This window comes from Apteryx mantelli, chromosome 19, assembly GCF_036417845.1.
Source record: "Apteryx mantelli isolate bAptMan1 chromosome 19, bAptMan1.hap1, whole genome shotgun sequence".
Taxonomy (NCBI): Eukaryota; Metazoa; Chordata; class Aves; order Apterygiformes; family Apterygidae; genus Apteryx; species Apteryx mantelli.
Window position 1 is genome coordinate 2,734,288 of NC_089996.1, and position 24,375 is coordinate 2,758,662.

Genomic DNA, 24,375 nt, shown 5'->3' on the forward strand with positions numbered 1-24,375 from the left:
CCAAATGTGTTCTCTGTCATGGCAAGAGTAAGAGAGCAACATAGTCTCTTTGAATATTCAGTTTATTCATTTCAGTTTACTCATTTCAAAGAAAGATCTTTCCTCACTGCTCACACCTCTATTCCTCCTCTTTCAGCAGTCACAAATATTAGTTATAGCTCTTTGTTTGAAAAAGAAGATTGAATACACAGGCCCCTGCTGCCAAGCTCCTTCAATCTCCCTGTTACCATCAGTCAAAATTACCATCAAATCACAACATGCGATGGATTATGTTCATCCTACATTTCCTACTTCTGCATTTCCAAGTCATGCATGCACAAAGTAACCAAAATTTACATTTTGCAAGGGAAATACCTTTGCTCCTATGTCTGTGCTTTTGCTCTTACCTTCTGCATGAAGGACACCCCATATATTTATTTTTGGTAGCTTGCTGAAGATAGTTATGTCCAAGTTCCTGCTGAGAGCTTCAGTTCCAGTAACTGTGAGGCAAATTGTGGAGAGACAGAGAGAGCAAAAGCAGATCCTATCCTCCCAGTTTATATTGTAACATCAGAAGAACTGACTTTCTAGCCGAGTTACTCCACAGCCCACAGGAGGACAAATGAAAAGGAGCAAATGTATGACACAGTGAGCGATAGGACTCAAAGTGTTAGAATAAAAAGGTTTTCACTCCTGCTAATGATATAACCAAGGCTGTCCTGCAGGCTCTGATAAGCTGAGCTCCATGTCATGAGAACTGAAACACGCTTTCTGTAGTCTGTGTAAGCCTTGACTACTGATTACTATGGGAATGAGCCTAGTCATCTCAAGAAAACCTAGGCAATTTATAAATTCGAAACCTCCCAGGGAAAGAGGCCCAGAAAGTAATTTTCAGGAGAGTGGCAGAAGTCTTTTTTTTTTTTTTTTTTTTAATGAAGACAACACATTTCACAGTGGGCCAATTATACTTGATAGCCTGTCTGAGAAACGACAAAGAGAAAATTGGCTCCCTTATAAGCATTTACACCTCGAAAGCTGGTGATTTCTGACTCAGGGGATTCAGGCAGACAAGTCTCACCTAAAGTTTACAAGAGTAAAGAACCTTCTCATTTTGAAACTTTTTTCTTCTTCCACTTCCAAGCCTTCACGCCCTCATGAAATCCTGGAGAACAAGAGCATTGCCCAATGAATCAGATCAAAGATGACCCGTTCAAAGGGTCCTGTCTCTCAGAGAGACCACAGCAATGGGGAGAATCATCTCACCTAATCTGACATGCTCTGTGGTGTGAATGTCTACTTACGAGCAAACACCGGTGTCCCACCATGGGGACTTCCAGGGTTCAGTTCATCTGCCTGGGTTAGGACGGGGCTAGTTGAGGACTAGGCATGTCAGTGCTTTTCTGCACAGGCAGATTCACTGAAGAGGCTCTCCCCCCTTACAGATGGGTCACATTCACCCTGGATAGCACTTCAGGCAGATACCCGTCAGAGTTTATGGTGGTCTCCTGAGCAGTACTGTTGTGCTCTTGTACAGAAAAAAAATGATTTTTTCTGTGGTTTTTTTTTTTGAGGGGGGCACTGTTTTGTTTTGCTACCCTCATAAATAAGAAGAGGGCTCTGACCAAGTGACGCTGAGGCTCAGGCTCTGTGTCCTAGCTTGCTGCATGTCAGCCTATAGGGACATTTGAGAGTGTGGGTCTGTTGGGACAGTCTTGCAGAACTATCCTATGTGAAGCTAGCCAACAAAACTGGAGGGGATCCTGGAATAAACTTGGCTGGCAATGTGCTCATGCTTTCCCTCGGAAGGGTTCTGCTCCAGAACGAGGCCTGGAGAAGGGCAGTGGCCAGCACATCAAGGGAAGTTGCTACTGCCCCAGACTCACAGATGGCAAGGCCATATTTGGAATACTGATTCTAGTTTTGGGCCCTTCAGACCAGAAGGGATGAGGGAAACATTTGGAGGATCCAGTAGGAAATAGTAAGGGGCCGACTACAAAGGTTCTATGAAGAAATGTTGAGGGATCTGGACATGTTTAGTCTCACAAAGAGGAGGCTAAGAAACACTCTTACAGACACCTGCAGCTACCTGAAGGACACTTACAAAGACAACAAAGGCAAAGCCTTCTTGGTAGTGGTTGACACTACAACAAGGGGCAATAACTGCAAACTGCAGCTTGGGAGGCTCGGGTTGGACATGTGGGGAAAAGAAAAATGTCTTGGCTAAACAGGAAAGCCATGAAAGAGCGCCAGTGTAAGCAGGCAGCATGCAGGAGGTGGAAGCAGGGGCAGGCTAAAATGGAGCCATTGAGAAACATTGCCCTGGCATATAGAGATGGTGTTAGAAAAGTCAAAACTCAGCTGGAGTGGAGGCTTTCAAGGAATGTCATCAATGACCTGGATGAAGGGACAGAGTGCAGCCTCTGCAAGTTTGCTGATGATACAAAACTGGGAGGAATGCCTGATACCCCAGAAGGCTGTGCTGCCATTCAGAGAGACCTGGACAGGCTGGAGAGCTGGGCGGGGAGGAACCTCCTGAAGTTCAACAAAGGCAAGTGCAGAGTCCTGCACCTAGGGAGGAATAACCCCATGCACCAGTACAGGCTGAGGGTTGACCTGCTGGAGAGCAGCTCTGCGGAGAAGGACCTGGGAGTGCTGGTGGACAACAAAGTGACCGTGAGCCAGCAATGTGCCCTTGTGGCCAAGAACGTCAATGGTATCCTGGGGCGCATTAGGAAGAGTGTTGCCAGCAGGTCAAGGGAAGTGATCGTACCCCTCTCCTCAGCCCTGGTGAGGCCACACCTGCAGTACTGTGTCCATTTCTGGGCTCCCCAGTACAAGAGAGACATGGAACCACTGGAGGGAGTCCAGCAAAGGTCTATGAAGATGATTAGGGGACTGGAGCATCTCTCTTATGAAGAAAGGCTGAGAGCGCTGGGCCTGTTTAGCCTGGAGAAGAGAAGACTGAGAGGGGATCTTGTTAATGCGTACAAATATCTTAAGGGAGGGTGTCAAGAGGATGGAGCCAGACTCTTTTCAGTGGTGCCCAGCAATAGGACAAGAGGCAACGGGCACAAACTGGAACACAGGAAGTTCCGTCTGAACATGAGGAAAAACTTCTTCACTGTGAGGGTGACTGAGTACTGGCACAGGTTTCCCAGAGAGGTTGTGGAGTCTCCATTCTTGGAGATATTCAAAAGCCGTCTGTACACGGTCCTGGGCAACATGCTCTAGGTGACCCTGCTTGAGCAGGGGTGTTGGACTAGATGATCTCCAGAGGTTCCTTCCAACCTCAGCCATTCTGTGAATCTGTGAAGTGGGATGTCACATGTTCCTGCTGTGCCTGTTGCCTCTTGTCTTTCCTTTTAGCAGAGTCTGGCTGTGATTTCTCTACCCCCTCCCATCTGGTCACTCTAAGCAGCAATAAGGTCTGCACTGAGCCTTCCTTTCCCCAGGTTCAGCACAACCAGCCACATTAGGAGCAATGGTCTATCAGGCCCTGAGGCACAAGTGACCTGAAAACCACAAACAGCAGCCACATTACCAGCACTGGCCTATGCGGCACTGAGGCACAAGTGACTTCACAACCACAAACTGCAGCCACATGACCAGCACTGGCCTAGCAGGCACTGAGGTATAAGAGACCTCACAATCAGAAACAACAGGAACATGACCAGCACTGGCCTATGAGGCCCTGAAGCACAAGTGACCTCACAACCACAAAGAGCAGCCACATTACCAGCACTGGCCTTTCAGGCACTGAGGCACAAGTGACCTCACAACGACAAACTGCAGCCACATGACCAGAACTGGCCTATCTGGCCCTAAGGCAAAAGTGACCTCAAGACTAGATGATCTCCAGAGGTCCTTTCCAACCTCAGCCATTCTGTGTGATTCTGTGTGTGAATGTCAAGGGCAATGGGAAGAGCTTCTACCATTACATTGGAGGCTGAGCAAAGAAAATGTGGGCCCATTACTGAATGGAGTGGGTGACTTAGTGGCAGTGAATAGAGAGAAGGTTGAGGTACTCTTCTGCCTTCTTTGCCTCAGCCTGCTCCAGCAGAGTCTCCTAGGCCTTGTTGATCAGTGAAAAGTTTCAGGAAGGTGAAGAATGAGTAGCAGGGTTTGAGGGTTGAGTCAGGGATAACTAGGGAGAACTCCACACACCCAGGCCTATAGGGCCCAATGGGCTGAATCAGAGGGTGCTAAGAGAACTGCCCAACACCCTTGCAAGGCATCTATCATCTATGTCTATTGTTGTTATAACGCTCGGAGATTAGGGGAGAACTGTGATGAGTGGAGGAAAGCAAATTTTGCACCCATCTTCAAAAAAGGACCACGAGCATGATCTGGGGAACCACAGACCAGTCCACCTCACTGCAGTGCCTGTGAAAATCTTGGAGCGAGTCACCCTGGAAGACATTTCTGGGCAAATGAAGAAGAAGGTGACTGGGAACAGTCAGCATGCAGTGGCGAAGGGTAAGTCCTGCCTGCCTGGCCTGCCTGCCTTCCTGCCTGCCTGACCTGATTGTCTTCCATGACCGAAAGACTGGATTTGTGAAGGATGAAGAGCACTGGAAGTCATTCACCTTGACTTTAGCAAGGCATTTGACATGGTTTCCAACAATAGTCTTGTATCCAGGTTCGGAAGTTATGGTCTGGATGGCTGGACAACCAGATGTGTAAAAAAATAAATAAAAAAAAACAACAGGATGATCAAGCTCAGAGAATACTCATAATCCAACTGGGAGGACTACAGCTATGACAATGGCATACCTCAGGGGGGTATCCTGGGACATCTGCTTTTTATCATCTTTAGCAATGACCTTTATCAGTGGGAGAGGTGACAGAGTGCTTGCTCATCACTTGGACAACTTGCTCTAGGTGACCCTGCTTGGGCAGGGGTGTTGGACTAGATGATCTCCAGAGGTCCTGTCCAACCTCAACCATTCTGTGTGATTCTGTGATTCTGTGACCAGAGTTACGGGAAAGGCTGTGTGCCAGGAGTGTTTACAAAGTTTCCAGCAGCTCAGAGGTTTCAGTCTCCTTTGAGAGCCAATTGTGCATTGCTTACTCTCTGCAGTCCCTAGAGAGAGAGACTAGATGCAGGACCAACCTTCAAAGATTTGTTAGTGTTATATATCCCAGGACACTCTGGAGAGCAGGGGCCATTCAAGTGCTGCTGGACACGCACCACAGGAGCTGCTGGAAGGAAATGGCAAGGACAGAGCAATGCATGATACCTGGGTCAGGGTTTGTAGAGAGCTCAGCGAAGGGAATGGGGAGGTGGGGAAGAGGCAGAGGGTGAGACCCTGACCTTGATTGTCCTTGCCCGGTACCATCAATGCAGAGGTCACCCCTTCATGCTGAGGACTGCAGGTTTGTGTTCAATGTCCTGAGGCAGTCAAGGTGTTACTTATTCTGCTGCTGACTTTTTACACAGTTAAGTTTCTTACTGATACCTTAGTCTCAGTCCTGTCCTTTCCTGCATGTCTTCCCCCCAACTCCCTCCTTCCCCCAGACTGCCCCAAGTCCCTGGCACTGCAGAGCAGAGATTCTGCGGAGGGGCTGGGGGTGATGACTTACAGCTGTGCTGCTGATGTGTTGGAGCTGGCCCCAGGACACTCATCCACCTCGGCTGGGATGGAGTAAGAGTCTGGGCAGGGGCACTGGGGACAGACTACCAGTGGCCTTCTCTTCTTGTCCCACGTGGCTATTTTCTCTCTCTCTGTCTCACGCCTTCTCTCTCCCACTCTTTCTTACTCTCCCTCCACCTATCATTTTTCTCTCCTATCTCTCTTTTTGTTTCCTTTTGTTTCCCTTGCTCTGCCTTTCTGCCTCCATTTTTCTCTGTCTTCCTGTCTCTGTCACTCTCCCTTCTCATTGTTACTCAAAGATGTGTAAGTTTTGCTCTGAGACCCTCGGATTTTTTAGCACTGACTCTCACCCACCCTGGAAGAGGCTTGGGGATGTCAGCCATTCTGCAGTGATGCTGGTGACCTCTCCTAACCCTGCCTGTCATTATCACATCCAGAAGCAATTCATCCCAGGTGAGGAGGTGAGTGTTAAGTCAGTTTAGGGGAATGGCTGTTTGGATGGGCTCATCCCTCCCAGGAACTTTCTGGGCAAGTTGGGTGTCTGCTTTTGGTATCTGTAAGTCACTGTAAAAGGTCTAATGGTAGGTGAAGGGAATCATAGGGGAAATGACTTTCTCCTTCCCTGAAAACCTGAGGAAGGGCATCAGGCAGAGGGCTGTGTGTCTCAGGCATGGACTTTCTGCAGCCGTGTACTCCAGCATGTCCTGGGCATTGACCACGGCCTGACCCTGCTCCTGGCCCTGCCTCACCCTCAGCACCCTGTGGACTCCCCCTCCTCATTCCCAGCCTCAAACAGGTAAATTTTAGGTATCTGCTCAGACAGTTCACTGTGAGGTCCCTGGTGCATGTCAGCTTGAAACCCTTGACCTGAGCTATGTCACTGGAAAGAGTTGGCCTGTCCAGGGAGAATATTTCCTCTTTCTAAAGTAAGAACTTCAGAGCATCAAGACCTCCCAGCCTTTGCAGGGCTGATTCTTCTTTTGTAAGGAGAAAAGGTGCCTGGCATGACATGCTTTCATTGAGGTATCCTTTTTGGGAGTGGGATTTCTTTTTTCCCCTCTCTAAGACACCTTTTTCAGCCCCAGAACAGAAGGATTTCTGTCCCTGACATCTCAGCTGAGTGCCACAGGGACTAACTTTGAACATGGGAAAAAAGGCTGTCTCAGCCCGAGAACCTAAAAATTCTCTGTTAATGTCACAATATGAAATAAATAACTCAATGGAGCAGCTCCTGGGTGTGGTCAGAAGGGGATGTTCCTCAGATGAGCGGTCTTCCTCTCTGGAAAATCTTGTTTCTCATCATGGAGTCCATAAAAGGAACCCCAATGGATGTCAGTCCATCAGCAATGAAGTTGTTTATCTTAGCTTAACTAAGGCTTTTGATACTGTCTCCCCTAACAACTTCATAGACAACTTGACGAAAGTGCAGGCTAGAAAAGTGGTCAGTGAGGTGCACTAAAAACTGTCTGAACTGCTGGGCTCAGAGCATTGTGATCAGTGGCACAGAGTCCAGCTGGAGGCCAGTCACTAGTGGTGTTCCCCAGGGACCAATACTGGGTCCAGTATGGTTTAACATCTTCATTAATGACCTGGATGATGGGACCGAATGCACTTACAGCAACTTTGCAGGTGATACAGAGATGGGAGGAGTGACTGGTACACCAGATGGCTGTGCTGCCTTTCAAAGGGACCTGGACAGGCTGGAAAAATGGACAGGGAGGAACCTCAGGAAGGCCAACAAAGGGTAATGTCAAGCTCTGCACATAGGGAGAAATAACCCCTTGCACCAGTACAGGGTGGGGGCTGACACACTGGAGAGCAGCTTTGCAGAGAAGGAGCTGGGGGTTCTGGTGGACACCAAATTGAATATGGGCCATCAATGTGCCATTGTGGCAAAAAGAAGGACAACGCTACCCTGGGGTGCATTAGGAAGATTGTTGCCAGCAGGCTGAGGAAGGTGATCCTTCCCCTGTACTCAGCATGCATGAGGCCACATCTGGAGTGCTGGGTCCAGTTCTGGGCTCCCCAGTAAAAGAAAGATGTAGATTTATTGGAGCGAGTCCAGTGAAGGGCCACAAGGATGATTAAGGGACTGGAGCCTCTCTCATACAAGGAGAGGCTGAGAGAGCTAGGACTGTTTAGCCTGGAGAAGAGAGGGCTGAGGGAGGGTCTTATCAATATGTAGAAATATCTGAAGGGAGGGTGTAAAGAGGACCAGGCCAGATTCTTCTCAGTGGTGCCCAGTGACAGTAACAAGAGGCAATGGGCACAAACTGAAATACAGGAAATTTCATCTGGACATGGGAAAACATTACTTCACTGTGAGGGTGGTTGAAAACTGGAACATGTTTCTCAGACAAGTTGTGGAGTTTCTACCCTTGTAGCTGTTCTATGCCCAACTGGACATTGTTCTGGGCAACCTGCTCTAGCTGATGCTACCTGAGCAGGTGGATTGGACCAGATGATCTCCAGAGGTCCCTTCCAACTTCAACTATTCTGTCATTCTGTGGTTCGCTGTTTTTGTTTTTTTGTTTTTTTTTTTCCCTCCAGGTGCAGGATCACATGACTATTCTTCTAGCAAAAGCTTCCTCTCCATATTTTAAACCAGGTACAGAAATAAATATTCTTTTTTTTTCAGATCCCCTCTTGAAAGTGGGAAAAAGAAAGACAGATCTGTGATGCTGATAGAGAAATGGGACAATAGGACATCACTGATGGAGTTCCTCCTACTTGGAATAGGCAATATCCCCACACTCCAGACACCACTCTTCCTCCTCTCGTTTCTAATCTACTCAGTGTCCATGGTTGGGAACATCCTCATTGTTCTGCTTATCATGACAGATCGGCATCTGCACACCCCCATGTACTTCTTCCTGGGCAATCTGTCCTCCTTGGAGACCTGCTACAGCTCCACCATCCTGCCCCGGCTGCTGGCCAGCTTTATGACCAGGGACAGGACAATCTCTGCTCACGGCTGTATGGCACAGCTCTATTTCTTTGGCAGTTTTGCAGCTATTGAATGTTACCTGCTGGCAGTCATGTCCTACGATCGATACTTGGCCATATGCCAGCCCCTGCTCTATGCAAGCTTCATGACATGGAAGGTCTGTCTCCAGATGGCGGCTGGGTCCTGGCTAGGGGGTTCGCTGCTGTCTGCCATAGTCACGTTCCTCTTGTCCCAGCTGAAGTTCTGTGGCCCCAGAGCAATTGACCACTTCTTCTGTGAGCTTACTGCTTTGCTGGAGATTTCCTGCAGTGAAACCAGGAAGGTCAGGCTCATTGCTTTCCTGTTTGGCTGTTTGGATGTAGTATTTCCCTTCATGTTCACACTGGCCTCTTACGCATGCGTCATAGCTGCCATCCTGAGGATTCCATCCACCACTGGCAGGCAGAAGGCCTTCTCCACCTGTTCCTCTCACCTCACTGTCGTCTCTGTTTTCTATGGCACCCTCATCATTGTCTACGTGCTGCCTAGAAACACCAAGCTTAGAGAGCTGAACAAAGTGTTCTCCTTTTTCTACACTATCCTTACACCCCTTGTCAATCCCCTCATCTACAGCCTGCGGAACAGAGAGGTCAGGGAGGCCCTGAGGAAAGTGCTCAGGAGAGATTTGGGTGGCATCCAGAGCTCACACTAGTTTGTTGACACTGGGCACAAAAAACTTCCAGCTCTTTTGGAAGGTCAAGCACTAGGTGCTTGGGACCTCTTTGGAAGTGCCTGGCATTGAGTCTGCTTGTGGAGTGGCAAGGGGATGAAAGAGAAAGGTCCTTGGGAAGAAATGTACTTATTTAGAAGAGAAAGTTAAAAATGTCATTTGTTTGCCCTTTTTTTTTTTTTTTTTTTTGGATAATAAACAGCATGGTGGTTTTACCTGTGCCATCTGTTGAAATGAACTGTTGAAATGGGTTCTTTCATGCTGTGGGTCTCTGGGATGGCAGCCATCTATCCCCCTCTTGCACACTAGCAGGTTAAAAGCTGGCATATCAGTCCACAGTGAATGTCCCTTTTCTCTGGACTTCCAAGAAAAGATGTGCCCTTTCTGTTTGGGGGTTCAGCTGGGTTAAACCAGCCTCACCTCTGTTCCCTCCTCTGGCCTGGCACAGCCTCAGCGACCAGCTGGGGATGCAGCAGATGGGCGAGCTGGGTGAGAAGCCATGCTTTCTGCTAGAAGAGCAGATGGAGAAGCTGCAGTAGGGGAGGCAGTTCTTGCTGGTGAGGGCTAAAAAAAGATGTGCAAGGATATCCTGGATGACCTGGATATCCCTCCCCCACACCCTCCCCTTCCCCATCCATTGAGGGATCAGGGAGCCACCACTCTGGCTGTGTTCCTCTGGCTCCAGCTGCAGCTCTGCTCCTTGTCCATCACCTTCTTGTAGTGAGATGGGGACAGCCATCCTCCCTCCCAGCTCCTTTACTCTTGGAGTATCAGACTTCCCTCCCCGGACATCCTTCCCCATGGAAAACTTTTACTAAGGTCCTCCAGAACCCAGGGCAGGGGTGGGCTTAGGGGGCAGGTTCTCTCCACATCTCAACTCCTTTGTCTGTCTACAGTATGAGACCTTGGGAGTCACATTCTGGTTGATGGTGTTTGCCACCAGGGCACACTGCTGAATACTCTTTAGCTTCCTCACAAAAGGCACAGGTCCTCTTCTACAAAGCTGCTCTCTCTCCAGTCAGCCCCCAGCCCACCTTTGGGTATGGAGCCATTGGGGTTATTCCACCTCAGGTGAAGGACTCTGCCCTTTCCTTGGCTGAATTTCAGGAGGCTTCTCTCAGCCCAAATCTACAGTGTGATGAGGTCCCCATGAATGGCAACCAGCCCTCCCAAGTACCAAACAGTAGATAACAGAGACCAGAGCTCTCAGTCACTGATGGTTGGGCTTTGAGGGAACCTTCCCAGTGTAGCCCTGGAGAAAGTCAAGCACTACTCTCTAACTGATCACAAGAAAACAAAATCATCTGGGATTGCCTGGGAAAGAGCAAATTCCTTGTGGCATATTGGAGCAGGTTTGTGGGACTGTGTAAAATTTGTTCTGTGATGTTTTATGGGTATTGTGGGACTGTACTGGGATGTTCCAGTGAAGGACCAAAGGCAGGGAAAGGAAGAGATCAAGGAGAATCAGGAAGAGCAAGAATGGGACGATGGAGCGGGAGTGGGGCAAAGAAAGGGAGCAGCCCTGTGTCAACAAGCTGCTGGTCAGTATGCTTGTCTGGCTGATGTAAGGGTATGTAGAATATGAGAGCATCAGCTTCATTAAGGTTATCTGATCAAGGACCTTCTCAGTGCAAAAGGGATAATAAGTAAAGGAGGAAATACTTAACCAAACACACAGGGACACACACCTGATAGACAAGGGATAACAGAGACAATGACAAAGACCAAAAGGCTCCAGTAACTAATTGAGGGGCCATGAAGAAACTACAGGCATAGCTTGGAGAGGGCCAACCTGGACTTTGTAACGGATAAGAAGAGGGAAACAAGAAACAAACATTTTGGATATTCGAAGGATGCTTGTAGGATTATACAAAACTGATGAAGGAATGTTTAGGGAAGGAAATCAGGGAGGAATAAGGAGGGGGGCTAGAGAGGAGGTGATATAAAAATGGTTGATTACGTATAAGTAGTTGATGGTCAGTACACTTGCCTGACCGAGCCCTGATCCTGATCTCCACAGTCTATCCTATGTTGCTATTAAATCCTTTTTTAACTATCTTTCCATGTAATCTCACTCACCCATTTGTGAGTGCTGTAAGGTCTAGGTGCCAGCAACTGGAGAGACAAGAGTGTGTGAATTTGGTGCCAGCAACTGGAGTCAGACCTTGGGCAACCATGGCCCCTATGTCTATGCTGCCAGCAACTGGGGTGAGTGGGAGTCTCAGTGCCAGCGACTGGAGAGACTGGAGTGGAATAGACTGTGGTCAGCAACTGGCATCAGACCTTGGGCAATGGTGGCCCCCATGTTTGTGGAGCAAGAGAGGTCTGCCACTGGAGTGGGACCAGGTGTCATAGGGCCCATGTGTCCTGCAGGTCAGCTACTGGTGGGGCTGGGGTGAAAGTACAGGGAGAGTCTCAGAGTCAGCAGCTGAAGCAGGAACCACAGGTCACAGTGCCCATGTGCCTGGGCATCAGCTGCTGGGGGTGGGTGGAGTGTTTATATTTCTCCCTAACCTGCTCTGTATGTTTGTGTGTGTGTGTGTGTGTGTGCGCACGCACGCGCGCAATTTGCTAGAAAACTTCAAGAGGGACTAGCTGGCAGGGAGGATGTCCGTATAGAGGGTAAAGGGCTCACAATCTGGGCAGGGATATCAGACGGACAGAGGGGCCATGCTGATATTCAAGGGAGCCGTGAGTGTGCATGTGCTTGTGAACTCAAGAGTGAGGAGGTGTGTGCTTTCACTAGTGAACTTCAGTCTTTACTTGCCCGAGAGGAGGAAGGCGACTTGGCCATCTATACTTATGTTTTGTGTGAGTTCTGGTGGTGCCATGTGTGGGTGGTGTTGAAGGCAGCACTGTGCCTGTGCCAGTCTGTGTAGCCAGCCATGTTGGTGGCCTCTGTGTGTGTGCACGTGTGTGTGCACTTGTGTGTGTGTCTCTGGGATACACACTCAGTCTCACTTCTGGTGGAACTTGCAAAAGGGAGAGCAGCAGCTTCATCCATTGGCCTGGGACAGAGAGACCTGCAGGTGCCCAGGCACACTGGCCTGGGCTCCAGTGTCCGGGCACGAGGAATCCCTGGGTCCTGGAGCCTGCTGGAGGTGGTGGCCATATAACATCCCTGGACAGTCCCTTTTTCTTTCTGTTTTCCAACACTTGTTCCTCCCCAAACCACCTTGATCAATCCCTTTCCCCACCTTTGGTTCTTCCCCTAAACATCCTATAATAAGTCTTGTGCAATCCCAGAATACTCTTCCCTGCATCCCATAATGTGTCCCATACCACCATAGGTAGTAAACCCTCGCTCATGGTGATAAGGTGCTCTGGAGAGCCTTTCTGTTGACTCATCGGGTTGGTTTCATACCTGGACAATGAGACTGACTACTCTCCTGTGGCAGCCCTAGGAAAAACCAGGTGAGGAGTTTGTTTCTCTGCTTAGGTATATTCAGGTTCCCTCATCTCTCATTGTTCCTCTGTGCTCCTTCATGTGTGTGGAGATGAGCCTTTCATCACATAACCCAGCTGAACGGACCTCAATATACCGCTAGTCCAACCTCTTGCTCAAAGATAGAGCAAGGTTGCTCAAGGGCTTCCTCAAGTCTTGTCTTTATGAAGGATGAAGAGTGCACGACCTCTCTGGACAACCGCTTCAGAGCACTCTTCTTTCAGTTTATGCCCACTGCCATTCCTCCTCCCACCATACATCACTGTGAAAAACCTGGTTCCCCCCCTATTTAATGTCACCTGCCAACGTGATGAGCAAGCACTCTGTCACCTCTCCCACTGATAAAGGTCATTGCTAAAGATGATAAAAAGCAGATGTCCCAGGATACCCCCCTGAGGTATGCCATTGTCATAGCTGTAGTCCTCCCAGTTGGATTATGAGTATTCTCTGAGCTTGATCATCCTGTTGTTTTTTTTTATTTATTTTTTTACACATCTGGTTGTCCAGCCATCCAGACCATAACTTCCGAACCTGGATACAAGACTATTGTTGGAAACCATGTCAAATGCCTTGCTAAAGTCAAGGTGAATGACTTCCAGTGCTCTTCATCCTTCACAAATCCAGTCTTTCGGTCATGGAAGACAATCAGGTCAGGCAGGCAGGAAGGCAGGCAGGCCAGGCAGGCAGGACTTACCCTTCGCCACTGCATGCTGACTGTTCCCAGTCACCTTCTTCTTCATTTGCCCAGAAATGTCTTCCAGGGTGACTCGCTCCAAGATTTTCACAGGCACTGCAGTGAGGTGGACTGGTCTGTGGTTCCCCAGATCATGCTCGTGGTCCTTTTTTGAAGATGGGTGCAAAATTTGCTTTCCTCCACTCATCACAGTTCTCCCCTAATCTCCGAGCGTTATAACAACAATAGACATAGATGATAGATGCCTTGCAAGGGTGTTGGGCAGTTCTCTTAGCACCCTCTGATTCAGCCCATTGGGCCCTATAGGCCTGGGTGTGTGGAGTTCTCCCTAGTTATCCCTGACTCAACCCTCAAACCCTGCTACTCATTCTTCACCTTCCTGAAACTTTTCACTGATCAACAAGGCCTAGGAGACTCTGCTGGAGCAGGCTGAGGCAAAGAAGGCAGAAGAGTACCTCAACCTTCTCTCTATTCACTGCCACTAAGTCACCCACTCCATTCAGTAATGGGCCCACATTTTCTTTGCTCAGCCTCCAATGTAATGGTAGAAGCTCTTCCCATTGCCCTTGACATTCACACACAGAATCACACAGAATGGCTGAGGTTGGAAAGGACCTCTGGAGATCATCTAGTCTTGAGGTCACTTTTGCCTTAGGGCCAGATAGGCCAGTTCTGGTCATGTGGCTGCAGTTTGTCGTTGTGAGGTCACTTGTGCCTCAGTGCCTGAAAGGCCAGTGCTGGTAATGTGGCTGCTCTTTGTGGTTGTGAGGTCACTTGTGCTTCAGGGCCTCATAGGCCAGTGCTGGTCATGTTCCTGTTGTTTCTGATTGTGAGGTCTCTTATACCTCAGTGCCTGCTAGGCCAGTGCTGGTCATGTGGCTGCAGTTTGTGGTTGTGAAGTCACTTGTGCCTCAGTGCCGCATAGGCCAGTGCTGGTAATGTGGCTGCTGTTTGTGGTTTTCAGGTCACTTGTGCCTCAGGGCCTGATAGACCATTGCTCCTAATGTGGCTGGTTGTGCTGAACCTGGGGAAAGGAAGGCTCAGTGCAGACCTTATTGCTGCTTAGAGTGACCAGATGGGAGGGGGTAGAGAAATCACAGCCAGACTCTGCTAAAAGGAAAGACAAGAGGCAACAGGCACAGCAGGAACATGTGACATCCCACTTCACAGATTCACAGAATGGCTGAGGTTGGAAGGAACCTCTGGAGATCATCTAGTCCAACACCCCTGCTCAAGCAGGGTCACCTAGAGCATGTTGCCCAGGACCGTGTACAGACGGCTTTTGAATATCTCCAAGAATGGAGACTCCACAACCTCTCTGGGAAACCTGTGCCAGTACTCAGTCACCCTCACAGTGAAGAAGTTTTTCCTCATGTTCAGACGGAACTTCCTGTGTTCCAGTTTGTGCCCGTTGCCTCTTGTCCTATTGCTGGGCACCACTGAAAAGAGTCTGGCTCCATCCTCTTGACACCCTCCCTTAAGATATTTGTACGCATTAACAAGATCCCCTCTCAGTCTTCTCTTCTCCAGGCTAAACAGGCCCAGCGCTCTCAGCCTTTCTTCATAAGAGAGATGCTCCAGTCCCCTAATCATCTTCATAGACCTTTGCTGGACTCCCTCCAGTGGTTCCATGTCTCTCTTGTACTGGGGAGCCCAGAAATGGACACAGTACTGCAGGTGTGGCCTCACCAGGGCTGAGGAGAGGGGTACGATCACTTCCCTTGACCTGCTGGCAACACTCTTCCTAATGCGCCCCAGGATACCATTGACGTTCTTGGCCACAAGGGCACATTGCTGGCTCACGGTCACTTTGTTGTCCACCAGCACTCCCAGGTCCTTCTCCGCAGAGCTGCTCTCCAGCAGGTCAACCCTCAGCCTGTACTGGTGCATGGGGTTATTCCTCCCTAGGTGCAGGACTCTGCACTTGCCTTTGTTGAACTTCAGGAGGTTCCTCCCCGCCCAGCTCTCCAGCCTGTCCAGGTCTCTCTGAATGGCAGCACAGCCTTCTGGGGTATCAGGCATTCCTCCCAGTTTTGTATCATCAGCAAACTTGCAGAGGCTGCACTCTGTCCCTTCATCCAGGTCATTGATGACATTCCTTGAAAGCCTCCACTCCAGCTGAGTTTTGACTTTTCTAACACCATCTCTATATGCCAGGGCAATGTTTCTCAATGGCTCCATTTTAGCCTGCCCCTGCTTCCACCTCCTGCATGCTGCCTGCTTACACTGGCGCTCTTTCATGGCTTTCCTGTTTAGCCAAGACATTTTTCTTTTCCCCACATGTCCAACCCGAGCCTCCCAAGCTGCAGTTTGCAGTTATTGCCCCTTGTTGTAGTGTCAACCACTACCAAGAAGGCTTTGCCTTTGTTGTCTTTGTAAGTGTCCTTCAGGTAGCTGCAGGTGTCTGTAAGAGTGTTTCTTAGCCTCCTCTTTGTGAGACTAAACATGTCCAGATCCCTCAACATTTCTTCATAGAACCTTTGTAGTCGGCCCCTTACTATTTCCTACTGGATCCTCCAAATGTTTCCCTCATCCCTTCTGGTCTGAAGGGCCCAAAACTAGAATCAGTATTCCAAATATGGCCTTGCCATCTGTGAGTCTGGGGCAGTAGCAACTTCCCTTGATGTGCTGGCCACTGCCCTTCTCCAGGCCTCGTTCTGGAGCAGAACCCTTCCGAGGGAAAGCATGAGCACATTGCCAGCCAAGTTTATTCCAGGATCCCCTCCAGTTTTGTTGGCTAGCTTCACATAGGATAGTTCTGCAAGACTGTCCCAACAGACCCACACTCTCAAATGTCCCTATAGGCTGACATGCAGCAAGCTAGGACACAGAGCCTGAGCCTCAGCGTCACTTGGTCAGAGCCCTCTTCTTATTTATGAGGGTAGCAAAACAAAACAGTGCCCCCCTCAAAAAAAAAAACCACAGAAAAAATCATTTTTTTTCTGTACAAGAGCACAACAGTACTGCTCAGGAGACCACCATAAACTCTGACGGGTATCTGCCTGAAGTGCTATCCAGGGTGAATGTGACCCATCTGTAAGGGGGGAGAGCCTCTTCAGTGAATCTGCCTGTGCAGAAAAGCACTGACATGCCTAGTCCTCAACTAGCCCCGTCCTAACCCAGGCAGATGAACTGAACCCTGGAAGTCCCCATGGTGGGACACCGGTGTTTGCTCGTAAGTAGACATTCACACCACAGAGCATGTCAGATTAGGTGAGATGATTCTCCCCATTGCTGTGGTCTCTCTGAGAGACAGGACCCTTTGAACGGGTCATCTTTGATCTGATTCATTGGGCAATGCTCTTGTTCTCCAGGATTTCATGAGGGCGTGAAGGCTTGGAAGTGGAAGAAGAAAAAAGTTTCAAAATGAGAAGGTTCTTTACTCTTGTAAACTTTAGGTGAGACTTGTCTGCCTGAATCCCCTGAGTCAGAAATCACCAGCTTTCGAGGTGTAAATGCTTATAAGGGAGCCAATTTTCTCTTTGTCGTTTCTCAGACAGGCTATCAAGTATAATTGGCCCACTGTGAAATGTGTTGTCTTCATTAAAAAAAAAAAAAAAAAAAAGACTTCTGCCACTCTCCTGAAAATTACTTTCTGGGCCTCTTTCCCTGGGAGGTTTCGAATTTATAAATTGCCTAGGTTTTCTTGAGATGACTAGGCTCATTCCCATAGTAATCAGTAGTCAAGGCTTACACAGACTACAGAAAGCGTGTTTCAGTTCTCATGACATGGAGCTCAGCTTATCAGAGCCTGCAGGACAGCCTTGGTTATATCATTAGCAGGAGTGAAAACCTTTTTATTCTAACACTTTGAGTCCTATCGCTCACTGTGTCATACATTTGCTCCTTTTCATTTGTCCTCCTGTGGGCTGTGGAGTAACTCGGCTAGAAAGTCAGTTCTTCTGATGTTACAATATAAACTGGGAGGATAGGATCTGCTTTTGCTCTCTCTGTCTCTCCACAATTTGCCTCACAGTTACTGGAACTGAAGCTCTCAGCAGGAACTTGGACATAACTATCTTCAGCAAGCTACCAAAAATAAATATATGGGGTGTCCTTCATGCAGAAGGTAAGAGCAAAAGCACAGACATAGGAGCAAAGGTATTTCCCTTGCAAAATGTAAATTTTGGTTACTTTGTGCATGCATGACTTGGAAATGCAGAAGTAGGAAATGTAGGATGAACATAATCCATCGCATGTTGTGATTTGATGGTAATTTTGACTGATGGTAACAGGGAGATTGAAGGAGCTTGGCAGCAGGGGCCTGTGTATTCAATCTTCTTTTTCAAACAAAGAGCTATAACTAATATTTGTGACTGCTGAAAGAGGAGGAATAGAGGTGTGAGCAGTGAGGAAAGATCTTTCTTTGAAATGAGTAAACTGAAATGAATAAACTGAATATTCAAAGAGACTATGTTGCTCTCTTACTCTTGCCATGACAGAGAACACATTTGGATGGGAAATGTCACAGCTGTGACAGAGTTTGTCCTGGTGGGATTTCCAAACAGCTATGAAGTGGAGATCATCTTCTTTGTGGTGTTTCTGCTTGCTTATTTAGTGACTGTCCTGGGAAATGCTCTTATCATTGTACTGGTCTATACAGACTGCCATCTCCATTCTCCCATGTATTACTTCCTCAGTAATTTGTCCTTCATTGAGATCTCCATGACTTCTTCTGTGGTGCCAAAAATGCTGGCAAACATCGTGTCAGAGAAGAAAGCCATCTCCTTTGCTGGTTGCTTTAGCCAATCCTACTTTTTTTTCCTCCTGGCTACAACGGAGTTCATCCTCTTTGCCATCATGTCCTACGACAGGTATGTGGCAATATGCAACCCCCTGAGGTATCCCACTATCATGACAGAAAGGGTTTGTGGCCAGCTTGTCCTAGGTGCGTGGGTGGGTGGCTTCGTCTTGATCCTGCCGTCAGTGGTCCTGAAAGTCCGGCTGCCATACTGTGGTCCCAACATCATCGACCACTACTTCTGTGACAGTGCACCTCTCCTGCACCTCGCTTGCACAGACATCCGACTTGTTGAACTGATTGATTTTGTGGTGTCCTTGGTCCTGCTCCTCGGCTCCTTGGCATTGACCGTGGTCTCCTATGCCTGGATCATTTTAACCATATTCCGGATCCCGTCTGCCCAGGGCAGGCAGAAAACATTTACCACTTGTGCTTCTCATTTCACTGTTGTTTCCCTGGGTTTTGGCATCTCCATCTTCGTCTATGTCAGGCCTTCTCAGACGAACTCTGTGCACCTCAACAAAATCCTCTCTGTTCTCTCCAGCATTGTGACTCCTCTTTTAAATCCCTTCATATTCAGCCTAAGAAATCAGCAGATGAAAGAGGCCTGGAAAAATGTTTTGCACAGCTACCTGGGGATGGCTAAGGAGGCCAGAAAGCCATAAGAATCATCATGGCTTGTAGGAAGTCAATCCTTGAAAAATCTCAACAGGACCTCTGCATTCATGACGTCTTCTGACAGACTTTGGCAGGCAGTATGCCATCATGGTCAATGCGGTGGATGAGCATAGGTCTCAAAGGTCAGGTTCACAGCAGCACTGTCGTGTCAGGCCCCACCAAAATTCCCCACAGACATTTGATAGTGATCACAAGGCCGGGTGTCTGTGTGGTGATATGGTTCTTAGGCATAAAACAGTCTCCTAATCTGACCAAAAGGTTGCAAGACTGAAAGAAATAGAAAGACCAGCAAAAAGGGAGTAGCAAAGTGAAAAGAAATGGCTGTCAATTTGTAATTATTAATTTTACTAATTTTTCATCATATAATCATGTTTTCAAATAAAGAGTCCCTGTGTTCCGCTGAATACTAACATCTCTGTCAATATAATGCATCATCTTTGAATTGCAAGCTATGGCTGATACAGATGAGATGGGGGACATAAATGCAGAAAGAGATGGAAGGGCTAAAGGGTAATAGAAAGAAAGGGAGAAACTGAACACTGAAGTGGAAGAACTCAGATCTGTGCCTGAAATATAGAAGTTTTCTGTTTCTTTAAAGAAGAGATGGGACCAATGAATAACAAACTCTAATTTTCCTGCTCATTTGCATGCATAAATAGGTAGATTAGGAAACAGCTGATGGACACTTCCCCCTCATACAAATCCTAATTTTATCTTGGAGATTTTGAATGTCACCTCTAGGAGAACTGCAAATATATACCTCAAAGTAAAAGGCAAGAATGCCAGGAAAACGAACAAACAAATAAACAAACAAACAAGCAAAAAATATTAAGACTTTATGTGCTTGTGAATTCTAGTTACTCTTCTCTGCCTTGTTGTACATCATTGTCTTGGTGTTCAGCATCCTTCATTTTTTCCTGATGGTTATTTCTTACACCAAAATTATCAGGGCAGCTCTGAAAATGCCTTCAGTTCTGGGCAGACATGGAGCCTTTTCCACCTGCTGCTTACACCTTGGGGTGGTGACTCCCTTCTATGACTCAGCCATGGTTGCACACTTAAAATGCTGACCAAGGGGCTCTTCAGACACTGACAAATACCTTGCCCTGCTTTACACAGTCGTGACCCCCATGTTTAACCCTGTCATCTGCAGCCTCAGGAATAAGAAAGTGAGAATTGCCCTTAAGAGATTCCTATGGAGAAAGTGATACCGAAAACTATGCAAAATAGGCCCAAATAGTACCAAAAGTCCCAGTGAGGTATGAACATAGGCACCCCATTTTAACCTCAGTAAAACCAGGTGTCCCGCCTGGCTTTGATCCTCCTCAAGATGGGCACAGGTCTTTTGAGTCATTCCTGCCATGTCTGAGAGCCCCACCTATCTTCATACCTAGAGCATCTTCAATGCCCCATGATGCTTGTATGCAGATAGCTAGTTCAAGCTGTGTCTGCCCAAAGTGCCACTACTGTTAAAGGAAGATAGTCATAGAAGTCAGTGGGGTCTAGAGGGTGACACATCCACCGAGAAGGAGGTGTGTTAAAGAATATTGGACTGAAGCTATCTAGAATTAATTGCTTAGCATAACTTGCTTAGCATTAGTAGCCAAATTTGCTGAAGCCTTAGGCTGCAAGCTGTGAACTTTCACTGAGATGCGTTGAACTTTTACCTAGTTAAGTAAAAGAAGGCCCCAGAGCCGGTTCAATTCAGAGAGATAAGGGGCGGGAGCGTGTGTGTGTGGGTGGAATGCAGAGAGAAATAAGCAGTTTAGCATTAATAAGCACCAGCAGGGAGATGGACTTTAACCTAGGACACAGAAGAAAGAAACAAAGGAACCACAAGACTGATTCTGGAGGACAAGATAAGGAAGTAGAAGAGTCAGACAGCTATGCAGAAGTGAGATAAGAAGTAAAGAACACACCTAGAAACTAAGGAAAGGACCAACCATGAGCTAGAAGACCCCAAACTCTAATGTTATGATTGGTTCAGAACTATGGGGTGGATACTAGACTGGCAGGGTATAATTACCCAGGGATTTGTTCAAACGAGGTCCCTCTCTGGAGGCACCCAGCTTGAGCTGTTATTTGCCACTGTACCACATATAGTAAATCAGTTTGTGATACTCTGCGTCTGAGACTCTGCTTTGGGAAACCTAGGGTTAAGAAAATTCTTTAACAGGTGAATACCCTGAGGTTTGAAAAATCGCTTGTTAGACCCCATTGACCATCCACAGTGTGCCTGGGTGGAAGCAGCTTAGAAAAGTTAAAAGACGTGAAAGTCACCTTCCCCTGCTCTGAGGTCCTGCATTGAGTTGTGTAACACTTGCCTAATTTGACGCAACCAAAAGAAAAAATCACCAAGGCGACAATCCAGCACTGGAACAGGGGCCCAGAGACCTTGGAGATTTTCATGACCCAATGGGCCAAAGGCCCGAATAAACTGACCTGAGTTCAATGTGCACTCTGCTTCAAGCAGGAAGGTGGACTGCAGACCTCCCAAGGTCCATTTGCATCTGAACAACACCTTTACTAAACTGACCTGCTGATCATTGGCAGCAAAGAGAGACAGACTGATTTCCTGGGATCATGTCAGTGTCTCCCTCAGAAGGAGATGGATCATCTTCCAGATTCTCCCTGTGTCTCTCTGATGATGGTAAAGTGAGCCTAGGCCACAATCTGAGATGTTCGATGTCTGGTGTGATGTGACACTAATTCCACCCTCTGGAGGATCGCTCTACTGTGATTGCAGCATACCACACTGGAGAGTATCCAAAACACCCTCCAGATGACTGGGTGCATCTAAAGAGTCCCTAGGCATCCTTCAGATGATGTACAGGAAAATTCTTCAGGATGCCTTTAATCTCAGCATACAATTGTTGCTTGACATGTTTGTTTTGGTTTGAACTTTGAAATGGTGCTATTGTCTGCCTGGCTTGCACTTCTGTCACTTTAATTCCTTTTGAATCCCGGATCTTGAATGTGTGACACATCCTTTTGTGGGGGAAAAGACAGACAGGACTGGAAAGAACTTGCTGGGTCATCAAGGTAGATGTATGGATGCTATGGCCCGTATCTGTTACGATCATTGCAAGGAAATGCTTCGTGGAGTCAACGTCCTCGGGATTTAGTTGTGGCCGAGTGGGATGCACTTGGCCTGCTCCGTTTCACACATACCCAATATAGGCATTTTAATCTGACCTAAACCTCCACACTTCCCTAAGAAAGAAAGTTGAATAACTGGCATTTCTGGGATATGAATCAACCTGTTTTCAGACAAATGATTAAAAACTCCAGGGGAGAAACATTCAGTCAGAGACAGGTCCAGCCTATCCATGTCAGAGACTCACCCAGACGGGTCAATGGGAGAGCCTCCCAGGATGACATTGCATGCTGCGGATGGGGTTTGCTGCCTCTGGGCATATAAGACTCGTTCTGGGACGCTGGGAAGAACAATTTGGGATTGTGCAAGACTTACTATGGGGTGTTTAGAGAAGGAGCAAAGGTGGGAAAAGGGAGGAGTTAAGATGGTTTGGGGAGATAGAAGCATGAGAAAATCGAGGAAAAATGGGATAAAAGGAACTGATGACATGTAAACAGGTTGCTGGTCAATACACACGTCTGGCCATTTTCCAGGGTGAGGGGGCTCTGTATTCTGCGTGCATGTGTGTGTAAGGAGGTCCCAGTGACAGCCACCGGAGACCAGGAGTAATAGGGGTGATGTGCCTGGGATGCCAGCAGCTGGAGAGACTGGAGTGTGTGCATATTGTGTGGGTGTGTATGTCAGTGTGTGTAACCAGCAGTGAACATCAAGCCAGACTAACCAGTGAGTAGGGTAAGAGGCTTGGGAGCCAGTTATCGGAGAGGTCATAAGTGTGTGCTGTTTATTGGAGAGCCCGGAGAGTATGCGAGTTGTCTACTGGAGGGACAAGGTGGTCCAAACCAGCTGCTGGAGAAACTGTGGGGTATGGGTTTCTAGTATGGGAAGGGCCATAGTTCTGGACCAGGAGGGGAGGTTGCCCCTTATGTGAGAGAGCAGTGGGAATGCATGAAGCTCTGCCTCAGGATGAATGATGAGAAGGTGAGAACTGATGGGTCACAATTAGAGGGCAGACCCACATGGATGATGTTGTGGTGGGTGTCTGCTACAGACCACCTGATCAGGAAAAGTAGGTGAGGCCTTCTACAGACAATTGGAAGAAGCCTCATGTTCACAGGCCCTGGTCCTCATGGCGCACTTGAACCACCCTGATAGCTGCTGGAGGGACAAAACAGCACAGCACAAGCAATCCAGGAGGTTTCTGGAGCGCACTGAGGATAACTTCCTGACATAGGTGAAAATGAATAATTGTGAAGGATTCTAGCCCTGTGGCCCTTCTTCCAGGTGGTAGTGTTTAGGATTGCTGTTGCTTCTTACTTCTAGTGGTCTCCCTGTATTTTTAGCAGAAGACTCTTTCAGGCAAAATGCAGTAGTATCCAAAACAAGGATAAAACCTCAGAACATGTCCTCTTCCTTTACTTTCATTTGCCTACAATGAAAGCACCTGGATGAAGTGTGGTTCCTGGTCGTCTTGCATGCACATCTGCTTTTGGTGTGTCCTTGATGTGCCCCTTCCCAGAGTTGCTCTTGCAGCTGGCTTCCTGGACAGAACACAGACACAACAAGGTGCGTTAAAGGCCTTCTCCGCCTGCTCCTCTACCTCACCATCATCACTGTTTTCTACAGCACCCCTAGCATTGTCTACATGCTGCCCAGAGCTCCCAGTCTGGGACATCTCAACAAAGTGGTCTCCTTTTTCCACACCCTCCTCACACCCCTGGTCAATCCCCTCATCTACAGCTTGCGGAACAGGGAGGTCAGGGAGGCCCTGAGGAAAGTGCTCAGGAAAGCCCTGCCCTGCACCCAGAGCTCACAGTATGTCAGGGCTTTGAGTTCATAATTATGCCCTAATGGCCCTGATCAGCCCCACACCCTCTGTCCATGGGCCCAGGAAACCCATCTCAGCTCAGCCCTGGACTTAAGTCCATCTCTGAGCTACGCTGCAGTAGTGCTGGTCTTCAGTGCAGCCCCAGCCATGTCTGTGCTTGGCCATGGACCCCACTGATCTGGACCCAGACTCATGCTGACTTCCTGGCTTCACTCCAGATCTGTCTCATCACTATGGACTTGTCTTGTAATCACTGGGCTGTGTCTGCCCCTGCTTACCATCACTGGACCTGATCCTGACCCCAACCTTCGGTTTGACATCCTGGCTTGTCCTTGGACCTGCCTTGTCGCCACAAATGTAGCTGGTGATCTGGACTCTCGGTTGATCCCAGCTTCCACCCACGCCTGCCCTGAACCCTTGTTCGGGTGCTGTGGGACGGGTCCTGGCTGACAAGGCCCCTGCCTTGCTGGTCATGTTACCCAGCTGGGATCCTGGTACCTCGTCCCTTAGGGGGCAGCTAGCCCTTGCTGCTCCATGGCGCAGTAGATTTTGACCTGACAGACAAAATTGTTTCTGCTTTTGTTTTGAACTGGCACAGAGAACCTGGACAGGCATATGCTGTACACCTGACATGCCTTGTAGATGTGTGGATGTCGCGAGAGGAGT

The 24,375-nt window shown here is 48.2% G+C and overlaps 2 protein-coding genes across 2 annotated transcripts; both read left to right on the forward strand.

Annotated features, from left to right (window-relative positions):
* The first annotated feature begins 8,251 nt into the window (after positions 1-8,251).
* Positions 8,252-9,211, forward strand: LOC106485333 (olfactory receptor 2D2-like). The gene has a single exon (XM_013943669.2). It carries the CDS (start codon positions 8,252-8,254, stop codon positions 9,209-9,211), a length of 960 nt encoding a protein of 319 aa, XP_013799123.2.
* Positions 9,212-17,823: 8,612 nt separating this feature from the next.
* On the forward strand, positions 17,824-23,721 carry LOC136993700 (olfactory receptor 6M1-like). Its single transcript, XM_067308619.1, has 2 exons — positions 17,824-18,649; positions 23,582-23,721. The coding sequence occupies exons 1-2, from the start codon at positions 17,824-17,826 to the stop codon at positions 23,719-23,721; spliced, it is 966 nt and encodes a 321-aa protein (XP_067164720.1).
* The last annotated feature ends 654 nt before the right edge of the window (positions 23,722-24,375 follow it).